At 35.9% G+C, this 22306-nt stretch overlaps 2 protein-coding genes across 4 annotated transcripts; one reads left to right on the top strand and one right to left on the bottom strand.

Moving 5' to 3' along the window:
• Positions 1 to 719: 719 nt before the first annotated feature.
• Positions 720 to 3254, bottom strand: LOC114661211 (transcription factor Adf-1-like). Of its 2 annotated transcripts, XR_007936240.1 has the most exons (3): positions 2794 to 3254; positions 2203 to 2683; positions 720 to 1024 (listed from the first exon to the last, which is right to left on the bottom strand). XR_007936240.1 is itself a non-coding variant. In XM_028814420.2 (2 exons), the coding sequence occupies exons 1-2, from the start codon at positions 3115 to 3117 to the stop codon at positions 2255 to 2257; spliced, it is 753 nt and encodes a 250-aa protein (XP_028670253.2). In that variant the 5' UTR covers positions 3118 to 3254; the 3' UTR covers positions 2163 to 2254. The 2 variants fall into 2 exon arrangements, 1 of the variants encoding a protein (XP_028670253.2); XM_028814420.2 differs by lacking the exon at positions 720 to 1024 and having other exon boundaries at positions 2163 to 2683.
• Positions 3218 to 21546, top strand: shmt1 (serine hydroxymethyltransferase 1 (soluble)). Of its 2 annotated transcripts, none has more exons than XM_028814418.2 (12): positions 3218 to 3319; positions 9046 to 9160; positions 9427 to 9572; positions 10526 to 10641; positions 10862 to 11022; positions 12696 to 12777; positions 14820 to 15032; positions 15308 to 15424; positions 16224 to 16346; positions 16947 to 17063; positions 18899 to 19009; positions 20694 to 21546. In XM_028814418.2, the coding sequence occupies exons 1-12, from the start codon at positions 3297 to 3299 to the stop codon at positions 20864 to 20866; spliced, it is 1497 nt and encodes a 498-aa protein (XP_028670251.2). In that variant the 5' UTR covers positions 3218 to 3296; the 3' UTR covers positions 20867 to 21546. The 2 variants fall into 2 exon arrangements, with proteins under 2 accessions (XP_028670251.2, XP_028670252.2); XM_028814419.2 differs by lacking the exon at positions 3218 to 3319 and adding an exon at positions 4018 to 4167.
• The last annotated feature ends 760 nt before the right edge of the window (positions 21547 to 22306 follow it).

Below are 22306 nucleotides of genomic sequence, written 5' to 3' on the forward strand. Positions count from 1 at the left end.
AATGTTCTACCACCAGACATGTCAGACCAGGCTGCAACTTGTCCTGTAATTAATTTGAAATGTCTCTGCAGCACTGGGCACAAAAATGGGAACTAATCTTGCCCACACTCATTCACAGAAGTCAGTTTATGTTCCCCAGTCAACCTAACCAGCACAACACTTGAAGTGGAAGGAAACTACACACCGGTATGGAGAGAACATGCAAACTTGAGAAATGAGCAAGGGCAGGATTCAACTTTGAAACCTATAATTTTCTCCTGCTTATTAGATAGTAGAATTGATGAAGTTTTACTTTAACACTGATGTGAATAGTTGCAAAAAACATTTTAACTCAAAAAACGAAAAGTTATGTAGTTACATTAACTCCATCGTGCTTAATGATTTAATAATAGTCAGTTTTGCCTAGCAAAAAACATTATTTTAACTCAAAAAACAAAATCAGTTATATATTGTTACATTAACTTCATCATGCTTAGTGATTTAATAATAGTCAGTTTTGCCTAGTTCAGCTTGTAAGAAACCATTTCTTTTATAGTTTTACAGTTAATTTTGAACATACTATATTGATCTCAGAAGCCAGTACCAAAAGTGTAAGTTCCTTTAAAAGTACTGTTGTCCAAAATTATGTCAAGTGAAGTATTATGAAGCTGTTGTTTTAGTTTGCTTAGTTTACTATTATAGTACTGTTTATATACACACTAAAATTGTGTAGTTTTTATTTTTAACTGTCTTTGTAAAAGATTTTCAAACTAATGCTCTACTGGCAATCATGCCAACCATGCTCTATGCTCCAATTTTTAATCTGGAGAATTTAAAAAGATGTAATTTAAAGATTTTTCTTCAGAAAACAACAAATAGCACATTGGCTTGCAGTAGATGTATAAAAAAGTGTTTTTTTTATTAAACTTCTTAAAAATTTTCTTTAGTACTTTATGTACAAATGTGCATAGTTATAAAGTATAACAATAACACTAAAACAAGAACAATGACTAACAGGTTAAAAATGGCAGTAATAAATGAAAATCTTTTATCAGTGGCACCTCTGCAAGGGAACCACCTCTTTCAATCTTCGCAAGTATATCCAGTTTTTAATACCTGGAAAAGTTTTGGGATTAAAATGCTCAGAGATCTTTATATAGACAACATATTTACATCTTTTGAACAATTACGTTCAAAATTTAACCTCCCAGCTACACACTTCTTTTACTATCTTCAAATTAGAAATTTTGTTAAACAGAAATTGCCCGATTTCGCCCACCTTGCACCCTCCACAATGCTGGAAAAAATACTGCTCAATTCCGAGGAAACAAACACTATTTCCGCAATATATAAAATCTTATTAGAGTCCCTACCTTTCAAAGACCCAAGAGGACATTGGGAAGAAGATCTCTTAATCAATATATCAGAAAAGGAGTGGAAGGTAGCAAAGCAGAGAATTCACTCGAGTTCTATATGCGCAAAGCATAGAATTATTCAACTAAAAATTATATATCGAGCTCATCTGTCTCACTTAAAACTGTCCAAAATGTTTCCAGGCCAGGATCCAACCTGCGAGCGCTGCAACCAAGCTCCTGCCTCACTGGGTCACATGTTCTGGGCCTGCACCAAACTAACATCATTTTGGACAAAAATTTTTAAGTGCCTCTCAGACAGTCTTAGTATCACAATCCTTCCTAACCCATTAACAGCTGTGTTTGGTGTCCTTCCAGATGGACTGGAATTGGAGAAGGACAAACAAACGGTGATTGCATTCACTACACTCTTGGCACGCAGACTTATTTTGTTAAATTGGAAGAATCCTAATTCTCCTCTTATAAGTCAGTGGGAAACCGATGTTTTATATTATTTGAAATTGGAAAAAATCAAATTTTCAGTTAGAGGATCTGTACAAAATTTTTTCAAAACATGGCAGGATTTAATCAATATTATTTTAGAATAAGAGAAATAACTTATTGCATTTAACTCCCTTCTCCATCTCTTATTTATATAGATATTTACTTCTCCCCTTCTTTTGTCTAATGTTGCCTTATTAAAAAGCTTAAAGAAATTTTCCTTTAGCTAAGCTCTCCTTCTCAGGGGTGGGGTTTGATTTGTTTTCAAATTTGTTGGGTTATAAATTGATCTGTTTGTATGGAATGATTACAATGAAAATTAATAAAATAAAAATATTAAAAAAAAAAAATGGCAGTAATAAAAATAAACAAACTTGCAAAAATGTACCAAACAAAGATCAATGCCAAACAAGTGCTCAGTGTTATAATGCTGTGCTGCAACGCTGCTGCTTCTGGTACAGGAGTTTGTGTATTTCAAACATGGCATGTGGCCTGTCTTGTTCTGGCAACCTTCTCAGCATGTCTGCCATTGAGAGGGCAAACCTTGTGAGCTCATCATTTTCTTCAAAGAGTCTCTTCTCGAGTTCTAACCTGCGTTTTTCAAGCTCCATCATTTGCTGTTTTAAGCCACAGTCTTCCAGATCCCGTCTTTTCTTTTTAGCTGGGCTGGTGAACACAGAACGGTTGTTTGCACTGCTTGAAGTAGACTGTTCTAGGGTGGCTGTACTAGAAAGGGCAATACATGGTGGGCTTTGTCGGCCAGATGTGAAGGGAACACTCTGCTCCTGGGGCTGGGACATGTCTTCTTGTGAAAGCGGTGATGATGTAGTGCTGCTGCCAGTGTCTCCGTCCTATGAAAGTGTAGAATGTACAGACACTGTCAAAATGCCACGTACATTTCGAAAGTGACATAAATGGCAATTTGTACTGTACACGTATAAACATGTACAGATGTGTTTACCTGTTTATCGATGTAGTTTAACTCAGTCTCTCTGTGCTTCACATGTGGTGCCAACCAGGAGAGAAAAGTATAAAATGCAGGTAGTTTTTGCCCTCCAGGATCACCGCTCTTCTTGTTGCACATTTTTTTCCGTAGGCGAACATATTTGTCCCTCACATTTTTCCACTTTTTCATACATTCGAGGACGTCCAAACCGATTCTAGACGATATTTCGCGCCACGAACTGGCAGCCATATTATTGTCTTTGTAATGTTGTGATGATGTATCATATAAATGTGTATATTTTCTAACTTCTTCGACAAGTCTCTCCTCGAACCGCTCCATGTTTACTTCAGAATGGCGGAAGACGAACGGAAAGGCGTAGGGTTCGCGTCAGGCTACGGCGTAGGCTCGACGCCGGAGTATAAATCAGCCTTAAATCACACGCGAACTAAGCAGCTGCTTAGGGCCTTGCGGCCACCAGGGGTCTCACCCCATCTGCTCAAATATGAGTTAATTGAAAAATGAAGATTAGGCTCAGGAATAGGTGAGCGTCATCATCCCTTCCAAAAAAAAAAAAAAAAAAAAAAACATACCCACCACTTTTCGCTCGCGATGAAGATTACAAAGAGAACAAATAAAACCCACTACGGTCACGCGGATTATTACAAGTCAGTCCACTTCGATCACCGGTTGTTACTCCAAAGGGAAACAGCCATTTTAACACTACCAATCCCGTTCTTAGATCGTGCTTACTCCAAAGGGAAACAAATGCGGACGCGTTCAAAACTTCAAGGTGGGGTCCCCTGATCTTCCAGCGCGCTGATTAATACCAAAGGGACCATCTTTTGTTTTTCTGAATGACGCCCCTTCCTTTGTGAGACTATTTAGTATAAATTGTTAACAAGGGGTCTCTAACCTTTGTTTAGTTTAAGGACACAATTATAAAACCAACATTGCTTACAATACTACCAGTTTTCTTACAGTTCCCTGTACGTATTTGTGTTTATATCACCCTTCTGTGAATTCGTTTTTTCCCCGTCTCAGTATACACTTTATATTATAATTTCTTTGTCGATAATTATGTCTAATGGATGTAACGATTTTGTTTATTTGCGACTTGAAAGAACGATATAGCTCTCCACGCTTTCTCGGAAAGCAAACCAATCAGGGCATAATCCGAGAGGGGCTTGGAGATTGAGCCAATCAGCGTGTTCCCTTAGACGGTCGCCCCCGTGCTTCAGGTCGTGGGATAATGCTGTTGAAGCTGATTGGTTTAGTGGTTTCGCGGACTTTGTCCGTCATGCGATTTACTGGTTGACAGGAAGGCGGTGTTTAACGCGTGGTTGCTGCTTGTGAAGTTTGTTGTATTTTTGGAAGTCCTCTTGTGTATCTGTAAGTGAAACTTCTTTTCAATGTTGATTTTGCTGTATTCTACATATTACATTGTAGGCTACGCTTGAAATGCGCACATCATGTTTGAACAAGTATAAAATCCAGAATTCTCCGTTAGTTTTACGTTACAGCCACGAGTAATGTGCACGGCGTCGTGGTGTCTGGATTATTATGCTCTGTGCATCAGAAATTTTTGCACTCATAGTCTTTTTCACAGAACGGCGATGACCGTCAATTAATCAGTGTTTAGTTTATTGAGTGGTATTAAGCAAAATGTCTGCAGACAATATATGCCTTTTCGCAGAACAATGAACTTCGCCAGCTCAGGCCAGCATCGTGTCTTCTATCACCTGTCCCTTGTCAAACTTGCATGAAGTTTTATGCCATGTGCATTTAACACGTAAAAGGGGAAACAAGTGAAGTGGGCTTTTTAACTGTCTGTCTGTCAGACTTTCATCGTTTACTTGACTGAAAAATAAACCAGTCAGTCAGTTTGTTAAAATGTCACCTAGTTGGTTGCAATACCCAGTTCACAGTTAATGTAAATAAGCTTTCTGTATCCTGCAGTTTAAGGACGTGAACTGCCATGTAACGGGTGTAATAAATAGGACGGATCTGGGTTTTCCGAAATCAATTATAAAGATTGATAGATGGTAAAAGCATAGCCTCAATCTCGTAGACTCCATTGTGTAAAACTAGTGTTGTTGAGGTGGATGATCTTGTTTCCCATGACCTTTAGTGGTTTCTTTAAGTGTATCTTGTGTGTTTCGGGCAATATGAACTTTGCTTTGACGATAATGTTAAACTTGTATTATCTCACTGCTGCCAGAAACTGTATGTAATGACACCCAGAAGACAAAAGTGCAAGAGCAATTTGCCAGCAATTGCAGAATACGTTTCAGATAACTAATCTTGGCAGCCTCTTGCAAGTTCAAAGTGTATCTCCCCCTGCCCCATCTTTTTGTCTTGTGACAATGATTCCACCATTAAGAAAGATTAACAGATAAAGGATGCACGCTTATTTCCATTTACTTCAGGACTTGTAGAAACACTTTGCACCTTTCCATTTGATAAGTGTGTCAATGTTGTAGGTCTGTATTATCTGTCACATTCTCCATATAGGACACTGTTTAATATTGTGCTTTTAATTTTTACTTGTTTCCTTGTGCTGTTTTCTATATTTCTAGCAGAGACTTTTGCAGGCACACTTGTTGATGAATTTTACTTTTTAAAGAAGGTTAAAATGTTTTCTGCTTGCATAGCCGTTATGCAGTCACTTCTGGCTTATTCTTTACTCAATATTAATTCTCACAAGACAAAAAAATCGTATAGTGCATTGGAAATTGCAAGTGATTACGCATTACAATTTTTTGCATGTATGTTATTTTCCAGTTGAAGAGCAAGTGGATTTCCCAACATACTCGAGGTCACATAGTAAGTCAAGAAGGAATTGAGTCAGCAGCCTTGTGGTTTAAAGTCCAGTGCCTTTGCCATTCCACCACACTGTCTGCCTAAAAATAAATATATTTCAGCAAAAATAAGTAGACAGCCTCTGTGTACACAGATCAGAAACATGGATAGCAGAAGATGGTTGCATGAGAGAGTTTTGCCAGTTTTGAAAATATTTGTAATTAAAGTAATTTAGAGTCTTTTGGCAATGTGTATTAGGGATCAATGGCTGTGTGAAAGTTTTTCAATAAACACAGTGCACTCAGGCATGTGGTGGGGGGTTGTAGGTGTGCGTGGTAGCCTAGGTAAGCAGCCCCAGGGTATTGATGAGGAGATCGGTTGGTCAGGTATTCACAGGCAGATGCAGACAGTTCAGCTGGTTTCTTCATTAGTGCTCTGGGAATTGTCATTAAGGTACAAACCTCCACCTGAGTATAAAGGTATAAAGCCTGAGTTAGAAATAGAAAAAAGATTGAGAAAGAAACACAGGTGGTTAAAATAACAGGAAGAGTAAAGCATGACATGATTATGGTTAAGCCATTGCTGCTATGGAGTGGAGGCAAATGGTCTGGAATGATGCCCCAGGTGGAGCAAGTAGAAGTGACCATCCGCTCTGAGAGATTCCTGCAGATGCCAAGGGACAGCAACAGGAGAAGGGAGCAGGGTTCACAGGGTCTGCATAGATGCCAGGGGATGGTGGTAAGGATACGGCCAGTTAAGTCAGAAGGCATCTAATGCTGTTGAGCAGACCCCATGGGTGAGCAATAAGGTCATGGATTAGAAGGAGGCAATAAAGCTTGTTATGGTTTTTAAAGGGACAGATCCTGACAGTGTCTTAATTCTCATTTTTTAAACTATCTATTGGATTATTTATTTGCATTTCAGTCTCCGAATGAGCTTTGATTTTTATTGATAATTATTTATTTATTGGAATATCTTGCACTGCACTTTATTTTGGACATTTTGTTTGAATAAAAGCACTGTGCACTTTGTACCATCTCTTGCTGTTATGTGTCCTCTTTGCCTAGTCCATCCTTGGTTTACACCTATTGATGTCAGAAGTTCAAGGACAATTGATAGCTGCAGGCAATCGAAGCATCACCGCCCTGTTTTGACAACAGCAGTTGCAGGTCCGAAACCAGAAGTTAGGCGAATTAATATTAAAATTTCCTATTTTTTGAGAATAAGCTGTAATGCTGTGCTGGTATGATTGACCATGTGATGTAGTGATTAAGCCCTTTGCCTTTGGACTTCAAACCCTAAGATTGTGGGTTCAGATCCCACTACTGACACTGTATGACCTTGTGTAATTTACTTCACCTTCCTTTTCTCCGAATGGAAAACCCAAAAGAAATGTAACCAATCATATCTCATATGGTGTAAATTACCTTTAATAGAGGCATCAGCCAAATAAGTAAATTAAATCATTTTATATACATGACATTTTAAGCTGTTTTTAATCCACAGATTTTGAATGCAAAATAAGGACAGAACATATAGTAAAGGATGTCTATTCAAATGACATAATGTATTCCAAAACCTAAAAAACCAAAAGCAGTACAGTGACAGTAAAGTGCAATAATCCATTCAGAGGCAGGATTGCAGGGTGAACGATCGCATACATCTATGCATAAATTATATATAGTGAATTAAAATACAGAGATTGATATACAGTACAGTGCTGTGCCCAAGTCTGAAGCCACCCAAGATAATCACTTTTTTAAGCTGGTTGCCTGAACACTAAGTGTTTACTTGATCATGGAAACACTAAATAACACTAGAGTAAAAACAAATAAACCCTAATAAAAAAGTAATAAAAATGTCTTATTTTTCAAATTAGCCATTATCTTGTGAGACCTCACTTAGAATAACAAAACTGAGGCAACTCCCATTGCACTGCTGTATAATTTTTTTTTCAAGTGGTCCTGTGGTACATTTTTCCAGGGTTTTGCAGGATTTGCCTTAACTGTTGTTTTGCTGGTTTTGGTTCTTTTTTCTGTCCAAGTAATCCCACACAGTTTCATTTATGTTTAAGATGGGACTCAAAGATGACCGGTTTAATCCTGTAAGTATTCCATCTGCAGACATTCACTCCAGGTAGTTCTTGTGCCTACAGTGTATTAAGGAATTGGTGTCATGCTGAAAATGAGGATTAGGCAATAAGTCATTTTGCCAAAGGAGCAGCTGCTGAATTGCCATTAGTTTATATCTCTTCTTAATCATCAGATCCACCATACTTCACAAATGGCCATAGAGTGGTATCATTGTACTACATCTGACAACTGCTCTTTTGACATTCAATGACATTATGACCTTCTGTGCACTACAGTCTCTTGTGCTTGTTGCCTTCATCAGCTGTAACTTGCCACACACAACCATTTCTTTTAAGAATTCTTTCTACAGTTGAATCATGTGGTGGTACGTAAAACTTTAGTGGCATGCTTGTTCACAGATTGTCATTAGATTTCCTTCTGTCCACTAAGGAAGTGACTTTTAAGTACTGTTTACTAGATCCAGACAACTTTTTTGGTTTTCTATCACATTTTGTGTCTTCAGCTTTCTCAGTTTCTTCAGATTTCATTATGATCACTCTATCTTGAACACCAGACTTGCGCTGTTGCTGACTATATCCTTGTTGATAGAAAGCTATGATTTTTATGTCCATCAAAGTTTATTAGGTTAGTCATGAGTCATTTCCAGACCTATCCTTTTGGTAACCCTGCATTTGTGATTTCATTCCAGTAGAGCCATTTATTTCTTACTATGAAAGATAAGTGTATTTGATTTAGCTAGTCACTAGCATGTTAATAAGATCTGGGAGTGTTGTTGCAATTTAACATATCCAGTATATTAATGCCTGCAGCTTTCACATAGAAAGATCTGAGGGAGCCAGCCCAGAGCTGTGCCAAAATATTGATACGTTTTTGGAAAACAAAAGAAGTTCTTGTTACTTTTTGTATCAGTTTTTATTTGTTTTTATTATGATGTTTGACAGTATTTTTTCACAAGAAAATATTTATTGACAATATATCTAACTTTAAAGATTTTTTAAGTGACCAAAGACTTTTACTTTTATATATTTAATTCCAGGCAGTTTGGCAAATGTTGTCTTTTTTTTTTTTTTTTTTTTCCCCCCCTGGAGGAATAAACTGATACAGAGCAGAGCAGATGATGTTGCTCTTGACAGGAAAAGTTTACTTTATATTGTACTATCGCAAAATAGGGAAAACAATTTACAATTTAACTTAATACATTTAGAAGGATAAGATTGCTTCACTTATCCATGGACTAAATTTAATATACAGCATTTGGGACGTGGTATATTATACATTTAAATCAATTTGATGCATTATAGGAGTATTACATTTAACTTTGGCCTTTACAGACTATTATGGCTTGACTAGATTATTTTAATATGTTTTTATTTAGTTTGAAATCTGCCATGGCCAATACAAACATTACCAATGGGCAAAGTGACAGTAAAGATATCTGGGAAAGACATAATAAAATGATGGTGGAGCCACTTAGCGAGAATGACCAAGAGGTGAGTAGTCTTGTGTTGTTACTTTGATTTTTCTAGTACTGTTAAGCCAAAATGCTCTACATTTGGCAGAGCAGGATTATTATTACTAGTTGGTTTTTTTATTGTTTTTGTATTATAAATTTACTATTTTGTATTTTTAAAAATTACTCTGTGACTCACAAGTATTTTTTTTCCTTGGGGTGAATATTAAATAACATGCAATAACATTCTGTTGTGAGGTTACAACAAAACCAAGTGCATATATTTATTTATCCTTGCATTAAAAGGTTTATCAGATTATTAAGAATGAAAAGAAGCGTCAGACTTGTGGCTTGGAGCTCATTGCATCTGAAAATTTTGCCAGTCGTGCAGTTCTTGAAGCTCTTGGGTCCTGCTTGAATAACAAATATTCAGAAGGGTATCCTGGACAAAGGTAAAATTGTCTATATTAATTTCATCTGATATCTAACAGTTTGATGGAGAAACTGACTGAAAATAAAAATTTCAAGATGCATCCATCCATTTTGCACCCTAATTAGTCATTTCTGGTTAATAGAAAGGTAATGTCTAATCCTGTACAACTTGGTCCAAGAGATTAACCTACAATGGACAGTATACCAGTGCATCATAGGGCAAACTGTTATAAACATACACACAAACCAAAATCCATACAGGGCCAGTTTAGATATGACATTTAACCTAACACTCTCTACTTGAAAGAAAAACACAATATATGCAGATAAATTGCACATTTCCAATATTCACAGAAGACTGTGTAAAATAAAACAATTAAAATATCTTTCAGAAATATACATAATAGCATTCTTTTTTCACATAAAGTTTGTTAAGTTACAGTGTTTGGTTTTGGTGTTAAAAATATATATATTGTGTGTTTACTCTCTAAACAGAACTTAGTTTTTTGTACTGTACTAAATCTGATTTTGCATTCATTTTAAAAAGTTTTTTTTCTATTACAGATTCACTGAGAGCTGAAGCTTATCTTGATAGTAAATTTATTTTCTTATAATGTAGGAGTAGACATTGCTATTGAGGAAAAACTGGGAGAATAAGTCTTTGCTCTGCATTTATCAAATGTCTTGTTTAAAATTATCAAGTTTCTGTATTGCAGGCACGTATGCAGAATTAGTTTATCTTCATTGATTTAGTGTTTTAGTCTAGTTTTTTAAGGTCTGCATATTTAGGGATGTAATTTCCAAGCAAAATTGGAAATCCAAATAATTTGAAATCTGTTTTTATAGTAAAAATAATTTTATCACAGCTGACCTTTTGAGAATATAATGCATTTCTAAAAACCATACACTTTCAATAATGTTACTTTTAGGTAGGATTTGTACCGTATTACATTTTAATTTGTATATCTTGTAGATATTATGGAGGCACTGAATTTGTGGACGAGTTGGAAAGACTGTGTCAAAAAAGGGCTTTGGAAGCATATGGCCTGGACCCTGAAAAATGGGGAGTTAATGTCCAGCCTTACTCTGGTAAATCTACTCACACATATTCTAATGTCACTATATATATTTTTTTTATATTTGTACCTGTTAAACTAAAGAACTATTCATTGGATCATTCTCTTTCAAAACTTTTATTTTGATGTGGACCCCATTTTGAATAGCCACTAATATTTTCAATAAACAAAAAAGTAATGTTATTGGAGAAATTATTTCATTGTTTAATTTTTTTTTTGTCTTTTTAACATAGGGTCACCAGCAAACTTTGCAGTATATACTGCTTTAGTTGAACCACATGGCAGGATAATGGGATTAGATCTTCCAGATGGTGGCCATTTGACTCATGGATTTATGACGGACAAGAAGAAAATTTCTGCCACTTCCATTTTCTTTGAATCAATGCCATACAAGGTAACTATACTGGAGCAGAATTGCAAGATGCTATTAAAGCGAACCTTTATAAATGGCATTTATTGTTGCGCACCTTACTGAATTTCTAACTGTGCCTAAACCAGGATTACTTGTTAAACATGAACATTGATTGATTGAAATTCATTTTTAAAAATAAAGATTTTTAGATCTATTTAATATGGCAGTATCACAGGTTTTATTTTGCTTTTGATCAGAACCTGGTTAGGCTTATTTGTAATGCAAACAGTCTGAGTGATTCTACTGTAATTGATGCAGTTTTTCTTCCCCACCATGGGGTTTTCATCATATTTGGCCAGATCTTGGACCTCTTGACTGGCACATGTTTAACAACCATTTGGGGATTTACATTTAGTAATTGGTCACAAACAGTCTGCCTTTATATAACCAATTCTTTCACTTTTTGGATTTATTATAAAAATGTTGACTGTTCTGCGGTGGGCTGGCGCCCTGCCCGGGTTTGTTTCCTGCCTTGTGCCCTGTGTTGGCTGGGATTGGCTCCAGCAGACCCCTGTGACCCTGTGTTCGGATTCAGTGGGTTGGAAAATGGATGGATGGATGGGTTGGATAATGGATGGATGGATGTTGACTGTTTTCACAATTTGTATAAGTAAAACAGTAATACTTTTCAGATAATAGTAGTTTTTAGAGGTAAATTAGTTTTGGTTAAGAATCATCTAGACAGCTTAAATATTTCTTAAGTAATATAGATAACAGAAATTTATATTCACTGTCTAAACAAAAAATACTTCCTGCTAAGCTCTCACTCCCAAGACACAAGTTTAAAACTATTCTCTTTGTGTCTTTTAAAAGATGACTAAATATGTATATTAACAAGTAAGTAAAGTAGGTTGGGAGCAAAAAAAGAATCCTTTCTTAAACTCTCTGCTTATTATCAAACCACGCTGTCCCCGCTAATCTCAGTGTTAAAAATCAAGGATGCCCTCTTCCATGTACAAGATACTTGGAAACCTGGTCAAACTGCAGATGGGTAAAAGTCCAGTGCATGAAAGTCCTAGGTCTGTTGCACATCTGAGAGACCCATTTTGATGGTAACATACTACACAGATATGGAGTCAGGTGTGATTTGCAGGAGAAGAGGATGACTTAGTAAAGCAGTTAAGAAGAGAAGGTGCATTAAATGCATAAAGCAAGTAAGATGAATTTTACCTATGCTTAAGCTATTGGGTGTTTATTAAAAAGGTAATGTTACTGTCCATGCACTGATGTTAGTAACTTTGTCTTTTTTGTTACTGTCCACATTGTGCTCCCCCGACCAAAGTTACAACTGAGGTGAGAATGAGTAAATGTATGTGGAGAGTTGCACAAGGTATTTAAAGCTGAGAGTTAATATAAGCATAAAGGCAGTGTGTTTTCTGGTAAGGAAAAGCATTCCGAGGTAGCTTAGACATGGATTAAAAGTTATAAAATGACTGGATAAATAAGTACATTGTAATGTAAGCCAAAAATAATTGGCCAAAAAAGATAATTATGGATGATGCGTGAAAAATACAGTAGATGCTGGAACAGAAATATCTGGTGCCTCTTACCAGCCTGGGCAAAGAGAGATTTAAATGATTATGGTGGTGATGGTGTTTGTTGATGTTAAATTTCTTCTAAATTGTTCTTGACTCCAATAATTTGTTTATTTTTAGGTACATCCTGTCACTGGCTACATTGACTATGATCGACTTGAAGAGAATGCCCGTCTCTTCCACCCTAAAATGATAATTGCAGGTAATGTCTTCTGTTTTTAAAGATGATTAATTATTAAAACTTTGTTGGAGTAATAATGTTAAATTTATGTTAGTAGGTGTCTGGTTCTTTGAAATACTGGTCATTTTTTTTCCTCCAGCAATGTTCCATGAAATCGTCATCAGGAAGTATTTTGTTTTGGATGAATTTATTGTACACAAATGGTTACAAAAAATATGCTTGTACACTAACCTTTCCTTTTATAATTTAAAGTCCAAATGTCTTGGTCATTAGGACATGCATTTGCTCAATGATATCTTAACAAACTGGCATTATTTTCCCATGGCTCTTGCAAGTCCCAAGTCAACCTTTATCAAAAAAAGCATATAAGCACCACAGGAAGCTCATTAACTACAAAGTGGATGTGGATGGCATTAGTAAGTGCTCATATCCTTAGAGCTGGTAGGCTCTGAGAATGAAAAAGTTAGTGAAGTAGAAATGTTTTTTGCAGCTGTAAGCTACCAAGAGCATGTGAATTAAGTTGATATCTGCCTGAACATGCAAGCTGTGCATATGACAGCTTATGTAATTATTCCAGGATGGCTTATAATGCAAATCACTTATTTAATTTAAATACATAGTAATAATAAATAATACATTTTATTTATATAAAACCTTTGCCATGCTCAATAGACCTTCATCTGAATAAATCCTGTTGTTTTTGAACGTTGTGTTGTCCTTGTATATGGGGGGGGTATTACGAGCTTTGTTTTTTATGAACATTCATCCATCCATTATCCAACCCGCTATATCCTAACTACAGGGTCATGGGGGTCTGCTGGAGCCAATCCCAGCCAACACAGAGTGCAAGGCAGGAAACAAACCCCAGGCAGGGCGCCAGCCCACTGCAGGGCACACACACACACCAAGCGCGCACTAGCGACAATTTAGAATCGCCAATGCACCTAACCTGCATGTCTTTGGACTGTGGGAGGAAACCGGAGTACCCGTAGGAAACCCACGCAGACACAGGGAGAACATGCGAACTCCACGCAGGGAGGACCCTGGAAGCGAACCCAGGTCTCCTTACTGCGAGGCAGCAGCGCTACCCACTGTGCCACCGTGCCGCCCTTTTTATCAACATGCATATGTTTTATGAACATGCGTATGTTTAATTTTACTTACACACAGTTATACTTGTTCGTCTAGAAATGCTATGTTATATGTAACAACTTTTTTTGGTTTTACCTGTAAAATTGGAAAATTAGGTCAGATAAAAGAGGCGATGGAAAGTGTAGCAAAAGACATTGTATGCAGTAGTATTCTACAGTAGTATTAAAGTAATATAACAACAAAATAGCACAAAAGACAACACAGAGCAATAAATTGTCACTTCTGAAATATGAATTAATCTTCTGAACTTTCATAGTGTAATAGTATATCAATGGGTTTGCAACCACTCTCAATTACACTGCATAAGTTTAGACCCCCAAAAACCTAATGGGATGTGTTTGGGGAGGAACACATTCACACAAAAACAAGCTTTTGAGCTGAAGTTGCAGGTCTTCATTTGAAATGCTCAACCACATGTGAAACAGTTTTCCTCTGTGTGCACTACTCTGATTTTTCTGGAAGTATTTAACAGTATTTTCACAAAAAAATGCAAGCGTTTTGCCCATTGTGAGTCTACAACTGGATGACTTGATGTCACAAAGTGAGGGCAATGTGAGATTTTTCCACAGATGCATTTACTGTAAGTATAGATTATGTTAATCACTTACCAGAGTAAGACCGAGTTCAAGCACAGCTATCTGTATTTTGAAACATCTACGCAGAATTATCATTTTACTTTTTTTTTTGCCTCCTTATCCTCTTTGTATTAAGTATAGCATCGCCAGCAATTCAGTAACCTCTGTAAAGTTAGACTTGGCCAGTATCCATTGTGTGTATTTATTTCTATCAGTAAACTGGAAATATTATATATTTTTGGAAAACCATGATAACCAGAAATGTCAAGTTTTTGCAATTTGTTTTTTATTTCCATATATCCTAATAAATCTATGTGTTTTGTCACTTCTATGCAGGTGTGAGCTGTTACTCCCGTAATCTGGACTATGCTAGGATGAGGAAGATAGCTGATGAAAATGGAGCTTATCTTTTGGCTGATATGGCTCACATTAGTGGTCTTGTGGCAGCAGGAGTTGTTCCTTCACCATTTGAGTACTGTGACATTGTTTCAACAACTACACATAAAACTCTGAGAGGTTGCAGGGCAGGCGTAATCTTTTACAGAAAAGGTAAAATAAGTATATGTTTTGTCCAGCCCAGCCTTTTTTATTACCAATGTTGTGACAATTTGTAATATAGAAAATAAATATTGTACTTCAAATTCAACTGGATAAAAATCGTCTTAAAGTTTCTTAAATAATTTATCTTTTTTACAATGTTTTTTTATCCATATATGGAGAAAGGTATGAAGCTCTAAAATATATACAGTATGTAGATATTAGTAAAATGTTTTTGATAGTTTACATCTGAGTATTAATTTAATTTTCACCCTCCTGTCTTCAAGGTGTTAAAAGTGTAGACCCAAAGAGTGGTAAGGAGATCTATTATAATCTGGAAGGACCAATCAACCAGGCAGTGTTTCCAGGGCTGCAAGGTGGCCCACATAACCACGCCATAGCAGGTGTTGAAATTTTCTTTCTCCCTTTTTTTTTTTTTTTTTTTTTTTATATATAAAGTAATTTCTGTTGTATATAAACAACATAATGGATTAATATATTATTTATTATTGCTTTTAAATTTCTATTGGAGTAAATTTCAAAGTTTGTTAAAAACAGAATTGGAAATACCTGTTTGCTTTTATATGACATTGGGTGTTTCTAGTGTTAGTATTTGAAAAACTATACTGGTCAAAATGGGGGCTGTGAAATCTAGTAGAAGTCACTTTGAGCAGATATATAGTGAGTGAATGAGAAACTGAATCGGGGAAATATTTGCTAACCAAAATGAGGGGAACTAAATAATATTCTATTCTTTCATTGTTATTCTGTTTTAATATCAGAAGCCTACCATTTACATGCACTGTAATTGTAAAATGTAATATGCTTTTTGATGTTGGACAAAGTTTTTTTTTTTTTTTTTTTTTCTTGTTTCACCCAGTGTCGTAACAACAGTGCAATTGTACAGCTTTAGTTAACAGCAATCATGGAACAGTTCATCAAGCACCTAAATAGTGTATATGTGACTCTGAGGATGAAGTGTTACAGCTGGAGGAAATCACTTAGTCAGTATAGCTTATTGGGTTGTCTGTTATATAAGGTACCCAGTGTCTTTAAATACATAAAAAGATTAGGGTTTATTGCAGGCTTCCAGTACCTTCTTGGCAAAAGCAGTCAAGAATGTACTATTCTTTAATTTCCTCCAGCATTTCTAGGAGTTTGGAATTCTACTAACTACAGAATTTCTTTTTTTTTTCTCCATAGGAATAGCAGTAGCACTGAAGCAAACAATGACCCCAGAGTTCAAAAGATATCAAATGCAAGTGGTTGTGAATTGTAAAGCACTGGCAGCTGCTTTGATTGAACTGGGATACAAAATTGTAACTGGTAAATTATTAAATTCAATGTCTGTTCATTTGTTTTGTAGAACAGTTGTCCAAACAATTTTGTGTTTCTACTGTCTTGGGTTATATAACTATCGAGAAAATATATATACTTGGTATTCTAAGAAGTAACCGCTGAAGTTGCAAATTGTATGCACTGAATGCTTAGAATGTATAGTTTAGGACATACTGGTAAGATCCAGTAAGGATCCCTTACTTTGCTTGTTTAGAAGTTTGTTGCAGTAGTTAACCACTTTTCATATTTTTTACACAAAATTAGATACTCCTACATTTTATTTTAAGTAAGCAATATTGCTTGTATGTTATGTCTTTATATAAATCCTCATAGTTTCAGTCAGCAACAGTTGTAAGCAGTTATTCAGATATTAGGATGAACAACATTTTAAGCACTGCTAAACTAGATTATTTTGCATATAATAATGTAAATAAATGTACTTTCCCCAATACAGATAAAGTAAAACAACTTGACTAAAATGGATTAAAAAAATCAAAAATACATGCAAATTTCTGCCTTCTTTTTTTCTTTTTTTTTGTTCTTTTTTTTTTTTCTCCAATCCTTTATTGATTATTCATCTGCAATTAGGTGGCTCAGATAATCATCTTATATTGGTTGACTTACGAACAAAAGGGACTGATGGGGGGCGAGCTGAAAAAGTACTTGAGGCCTGCTCTGTTGCTTGCAATAAGAATACCTGTCCAGGTAATTAAGTTTTGATACACTTTACTGATACAGTATTAGAAATTTTTTTTATGCTTTTTTTTTTTTTTTAACTGTGAGTGAGTTACATATCTTAAAATAGTTTTTTTTTATTTGTATTCCTAAGCCTTGATTAGACATATAGAAATCAAAGGCAATATATAGCAAGTGAGGGGGGAGAGAGAGAGTGGCACAAATTGCCATATGTAAAACATTAATTGAAATGTGATATGGGAGCTGTAAAATTCAACAAAGATGGACACATCTCTTCAGGTTGCTTTTTTGGCTCCCTGGAGCAGCACACATTAAGTACAAAGACTTGATGCCTGCTTATAGAGTGGTTCAGGGGCCAATACCTGTCTATATGGGAAAAGCGGGTGCAGTTTTACACTCCTTTTCGCCCACTCGGGTCTGCCAGTGAATGGCTTCTGGTGATGCCACCTCTGCAGAGCATCAAATGTCAATTTAGACTCTTTTCATATGTAGCTTCTAGTTGGTGGAAGGAGCTGCCCACTTCTGTCTAAACTGCTGCCTTCCTCAATGTCTTTTAAGGAGTGAAAACCTTTCATTTCTGTAAATATCTGTCAAATTGTTAATGTTTTTTGCTCTGTGGATATCAGTTATATTATTAATTGATAATTTGTTGTCCTAACGTTATAACTCTTTTCTTGTAGTGATCAATTTTTATAATCCGTCCTTCTATATTTGTTCAGAACAGTCAATAGACTGATGTTACTCAATTATTTTGGCCTCCTTTGTAAGATGCTTTAAATAAAAGCATCTGCTAAGCAAATGTAAATGCACTTGGAAGTGTGATCCTTTTCTATTAGATGGGTGTAAGTGTTTCTTTACAGCAGTGCACGCTTTAGGTTTTTAGTTTGTTTAAAGATAAGCAGTAGGAACAGTCAGTTATAAATTATACAGCCTAAATATGAAGAAAGTACAACAATAGTATACCATTCTCAAACCTGCTTAACCAAGCCAAAGGTCTGTCAGGACCACTGTCTTGACGGCACTTGGGGACAGGGCAGGAGCCTATCCTTTTAGGAGCACCAGTCTGTTACAGGGCACTGTCAATTGTACAGGGCCAGTTTAGGGCTGCCAGTTAGTTTAGCATATACATCTTTGGGGTGTGGAAGTAAAATTGAAATACACATACAGACATCCATGCAGTAATTGGGTGCATGCTTTGAACCCAGGGTGCTGAATCTGTGAGGTAATAATGCTATTCAGTTATCCAAAATGCTGCCCCCCAAAAAAAATAATATCCATCATTTTTCTAATCTGAAAAATTTACCATTCCACAAGCACAAGGTACTTGAGCCTCTCCCTACAACATTGTGCTGTAAAACATAGGAAGTACTCTTCCAGGTGTGCACATAATAAAATAATGTCAGGCAGGCCAAAATACCATCTCAGCACTTTTTTGGTTTATTAGAGAAAACATTAAGTAGGAAGGGATAATTATTGGGAGTAAACCTAATACATAGTGAACAGAAGGCACAAATGTAGACATTTGTCTACTCATTTGGGTGGTTGTCCACATAACCAGATCTGTACCTACCAACATCTCTGACTTTCTCTCCAAAACGTAGCATCTCCCTGTTTTGTCATTAAAGCTATTGCCTTGATTTATCACTTGACTACTGAAAGTCTTGCCAGAAGGATGCTTTAAGTTGTATATAGAGGTCACACCTGAATTGAATCCCTCATCACTTCTGCAGTCAGCATTGTTCACTGAAAACATTGGGCCTGCCCTCCTTGATCTTCCTCTGACATCCCCTACTGCTACTGCAACAGTAATATTTCAAATATATTGTAATTACCTCTTTTAACAGGCGACAAAAGTGCTTTGCGTCCCAGTGGTGTAAGATTGGGAACTCCTGCGCTGACATCCAGGGGACTAATGGAAGAGGATTTTAAAAAGGTTGCTATGTTTATTCACAAAGGTATGTCTAACTATAGCAAATATCAGTTCTTACAGATTTCTTAAAATATGATATTTTTTATTCTCCCTTAATGCTTAATTCAGTTTTACACCTGTGACATTTTTGTTTCCTTGCCGTTCATTGCAGATTATTCTTTGTTTATTTTTCACTTGCTGATAATCTTAAAGTAATTGTTACTATAAGGCAGGGGTCTCAAAAACGTCGCTCGCAAGCTACCGGTAGCTCGCAACCCCTTTACAAGTAGCTCGCCAAAGGATTAATGAATCCTACATAAATTTGAAAACTTGATTAGTCAAATTAGGGGTAGGCGATCTTTCCAAAAAATCATATCATGATCCTTTTAACACAAAATCACGATCCACAATCTGAATTGCAATCTATCTTTTCAATGTAGCATACACGTAAGAGAATATCCAGATTCAAACTCATCAAGACCTAAGTAACACTTTATTTTAAATATCAAACAAAGTTGAATTCAATTGTTCTCTTGTTCGCTAGCTAAGCGGAGTTATGGAACACTCCCCGAAGCTGGCGAGTGAGTGAGGAAGGCCCCTCCCCCTGGCCCGTTGCGTGGACCTCCGATTCACGCAAATAAATCCGTACCACAAGAGAACTATGATACATAGCGAAATGAGAGAAGTCGCATAATCAACCGGAATGTTCAAGCAAATTATAGAAATAAAACCCCAATCTAAATCCGTTAAGTAATTCTCTCGTGAAAAGCAGACAGACATACAGACAGAGAGACGTTGGATTTTATATAGCATATATTAGTAAACCTTCAAAATAATCTGCAGTTAAAGTCTCAACAGCATTCTCAGTATTTCTGGAGCTTAGTAGAGCCAGTAAACTATAAGAATCTTCACCAAGCAGCTCTGAAAATGTCTTCTTTATTTGGGTCTCCATACCTCTGTGAGTCTGACATAAATGTCATGAAATCAAAGTTCAGAACAAGACTGACAGATGTACATTTAAATGACTCCATAAGAGTGAACCTCAGTGGCTCCATTCCACCATACACCTCTCTTGTTGACTCCATGTAGTGCCAGTCAGATATCTGACTAACTAAAAAACACATCACACATGCAACTGGACCTATGAATAAAGTGAAACAGTGACATGTGACAAAATGACAAATGAATAAGTCATATCTGTGTATTTGGAACTGCATTGTTTTGTTTTGACAGAATTCATGTTTTAATTCAATAGTGTGAGATACCCTAGAAAATGCATACAGACATACAAAATGCACTTGCAGGTGAACTAAATGTTTTTTGTGATGTTTTAATGCAAAATGTGAGTTGTGGACACCGAAATTTTGTAAATATTCAGGCAAAACAAGCTTATTCAGTTTGTTTGGGTTGAAATAAGCTATGAGAATAAACATTAGAAAACCTGAGTAGCTCTCGACCATTTTCATTTTTTAAAAGTAGCTCTCAGGTTAAAAAAGGTTGGAGACCCCTGCTATAAGGTGACATTTTGTAATTTTATGACAAAACTAGTTGTCTTATGGCTTCTGCTACACATAAGTGATATTAGATTGTAAATTAATTTATTTTGATAAAAATGTGAAAGCGTGAAATTTAGGACTCTTAAAATGTAATGTTTAACAGTTGCTTTGTTTGTATACTGAAAAGATGGTACACTTGCTTAATTTATTAATTTATGTGCCATACCCTTCCAGGAATTGAACTAACTCTGGAAATTCAGAACAGTATGAATCCCAAAGCAACTCTAAAGGAATTTAAGGAAAAGTTGGCTGGAGATGAAAATTACCAAATGAAAGTCAATCAGATAAAAGAAGAAGTGGAAAAATTTGCTAGAATGTTCCCAATGCCTGGACTGACAGACATATAGACAGTTTATATGTCTGCAATAAGCCAAAATAACATTTTAGAACCATATTGATGTGGAACCAAACACCTGATAATGCAGTATGTAATGCTGTATTTATTTGTATGTTAATTTCTCTGTCTTTTAAAAATAGTAAAAGAAGCTTTATCTTCTGACCTCACAAATGTTGCATGCTCATAAGCAGCATTTGTTAAGCAAAGAATTTAATGGGTGTATTTGCCAGCATCAGTGCCATGATAATATTGTGCACATTACAATCTATAACGTACAAATAAGCATTTAAAGCCGCTACCAAAGAAAAATTCAAGAATACGAAACTGTGCCTTCAAAAATTCCTAGTAAAGGTTGTTTTTGTAAGAATTCTGTTCATTAAATACATGAATATTAATCATTAAATTGTTATACATTAGTAAAACATGAGATGATTAGACATTACTGATTAGGTAACTGATTTATTTGAAGTTCATACTGTAATACAAGTGCTGCTGGTTTATGTACTGTAATTTTAACAAACTGCTGATTTTTCTAATGTACTTGGTTTCTAAATGCCAGCTTTTCTTCATCTGTGAGGTGCATGTCTCAAACAAATGCCATCTTCAATATTTCTCCAAAGTTGATTTAGTAGATCTTCAATCCACATCATAATGTTCTTGCCAAAGTAATAAATGGGGATGATAACAGTATTTCCATTGTTTCATTTGTTTTGTTTTGAGGTTTATTTATCCAGTGCTGAAATTGGCAAGGTAGCACAGGGAACATTGTCAACTTAAGGAACTGAGTTATGGTTCATAAACTTATTAATGTGGATTTGTTTGTGTTGTTTGGTTCCTAATTTTTCCCATTTTCCCCACTATAGACTCTAGTTTTCTATATTTACTAGCAAATGAGAATTCACATAAGAAATGGATGAAACTTGGTTATTCAATTGACCCACTGCCTTTACGATACCATGTCTTGAATATCCCAAAAAAGATTTCTTATGTTCCTTATTTAAAATCATTGATCTAAAATAAATCTGAATATTATTAGTGAAAGAACTCCGCGTTGATAAAGTCCAGCCTCCATTGGTTTGTTTAATGTTAATGTGTATATATCTTGTTTTCATTTTGTCAGTCTGAGGTATTGAATGTTGTATGAATTTAAAAGATGTTGGCGTAAAGCTGCAACATAACAAAATGTGAAAAAGTGAAGGGGTCTAAATACCATCTGAAGGCACTGTAGAAGCTCAATAAAACGCATTATTAAAATGTGCTATACACTGTAAATGTTCTCTTCCGACACTATGACTCAGGTCAGGCACAGTGGTAGATCTGACAGACTTTTTGTACTAAAATCTCTCATAACAAAAGGCAAACATTCTCCTGGATCTCCGTGATGGCGATCAGGGCAGCCACGGTTGTTTGTTAACTTTGCATTTTGCAACACTATGAGGATTACATACAC

Source organism: Erpetoichthys calabaricus, chromosome 11 (genome assembly GCF_900747795.2).
Source record: "Erpetoichthys calabaricus chromosome 11, fErpCal1.3, whole genome shotgun sequence".
NCBI lineage: Eukaryota > Metazoa > Chordata > Cladistia > Polypteriformes > Polypteridae > Erpetoichthys > Erpetoichthys calabaricus.

Excerpts from the sequence above, each read along its gene's own strand:
- LOC114661211 (XM_028814420.2), bottom strand. The coding sequence starts at position 3,117 with ATGGAGCGGTTCGAGGAGAGACTTGTCGAAGAAGTTAGAAAATATACA. Across the intron at positions 2,684-2,793 it reads TAAACTACATCGATAAACAG|GACGGAGACACTGGCAGCAG; the intron begins GTAAACACATCT and ends ACACTTTCATAG.
- shmt1 (XM_028814418.2), top strand. The coding sequence starts at position 3,297 with ATGAAGATTAGGCTCAGGAATAG. Across the intron at positions 9,161-9,426 it reads TTAGCGAGAATGACCAAGAG|GTTTATCAGATTATTAAGAA; the intron begins GTGAGTAGTCTT and ends TTGCATTAAAAG. Across the intron at positions 15,033-15,307 it reads CGTAATCTTTTACAGAAAAG|GTGTTAAAAGTGTAGACCCA; the intron begins GTAAAATAAGTA and ends CCTGTCTTCAAG.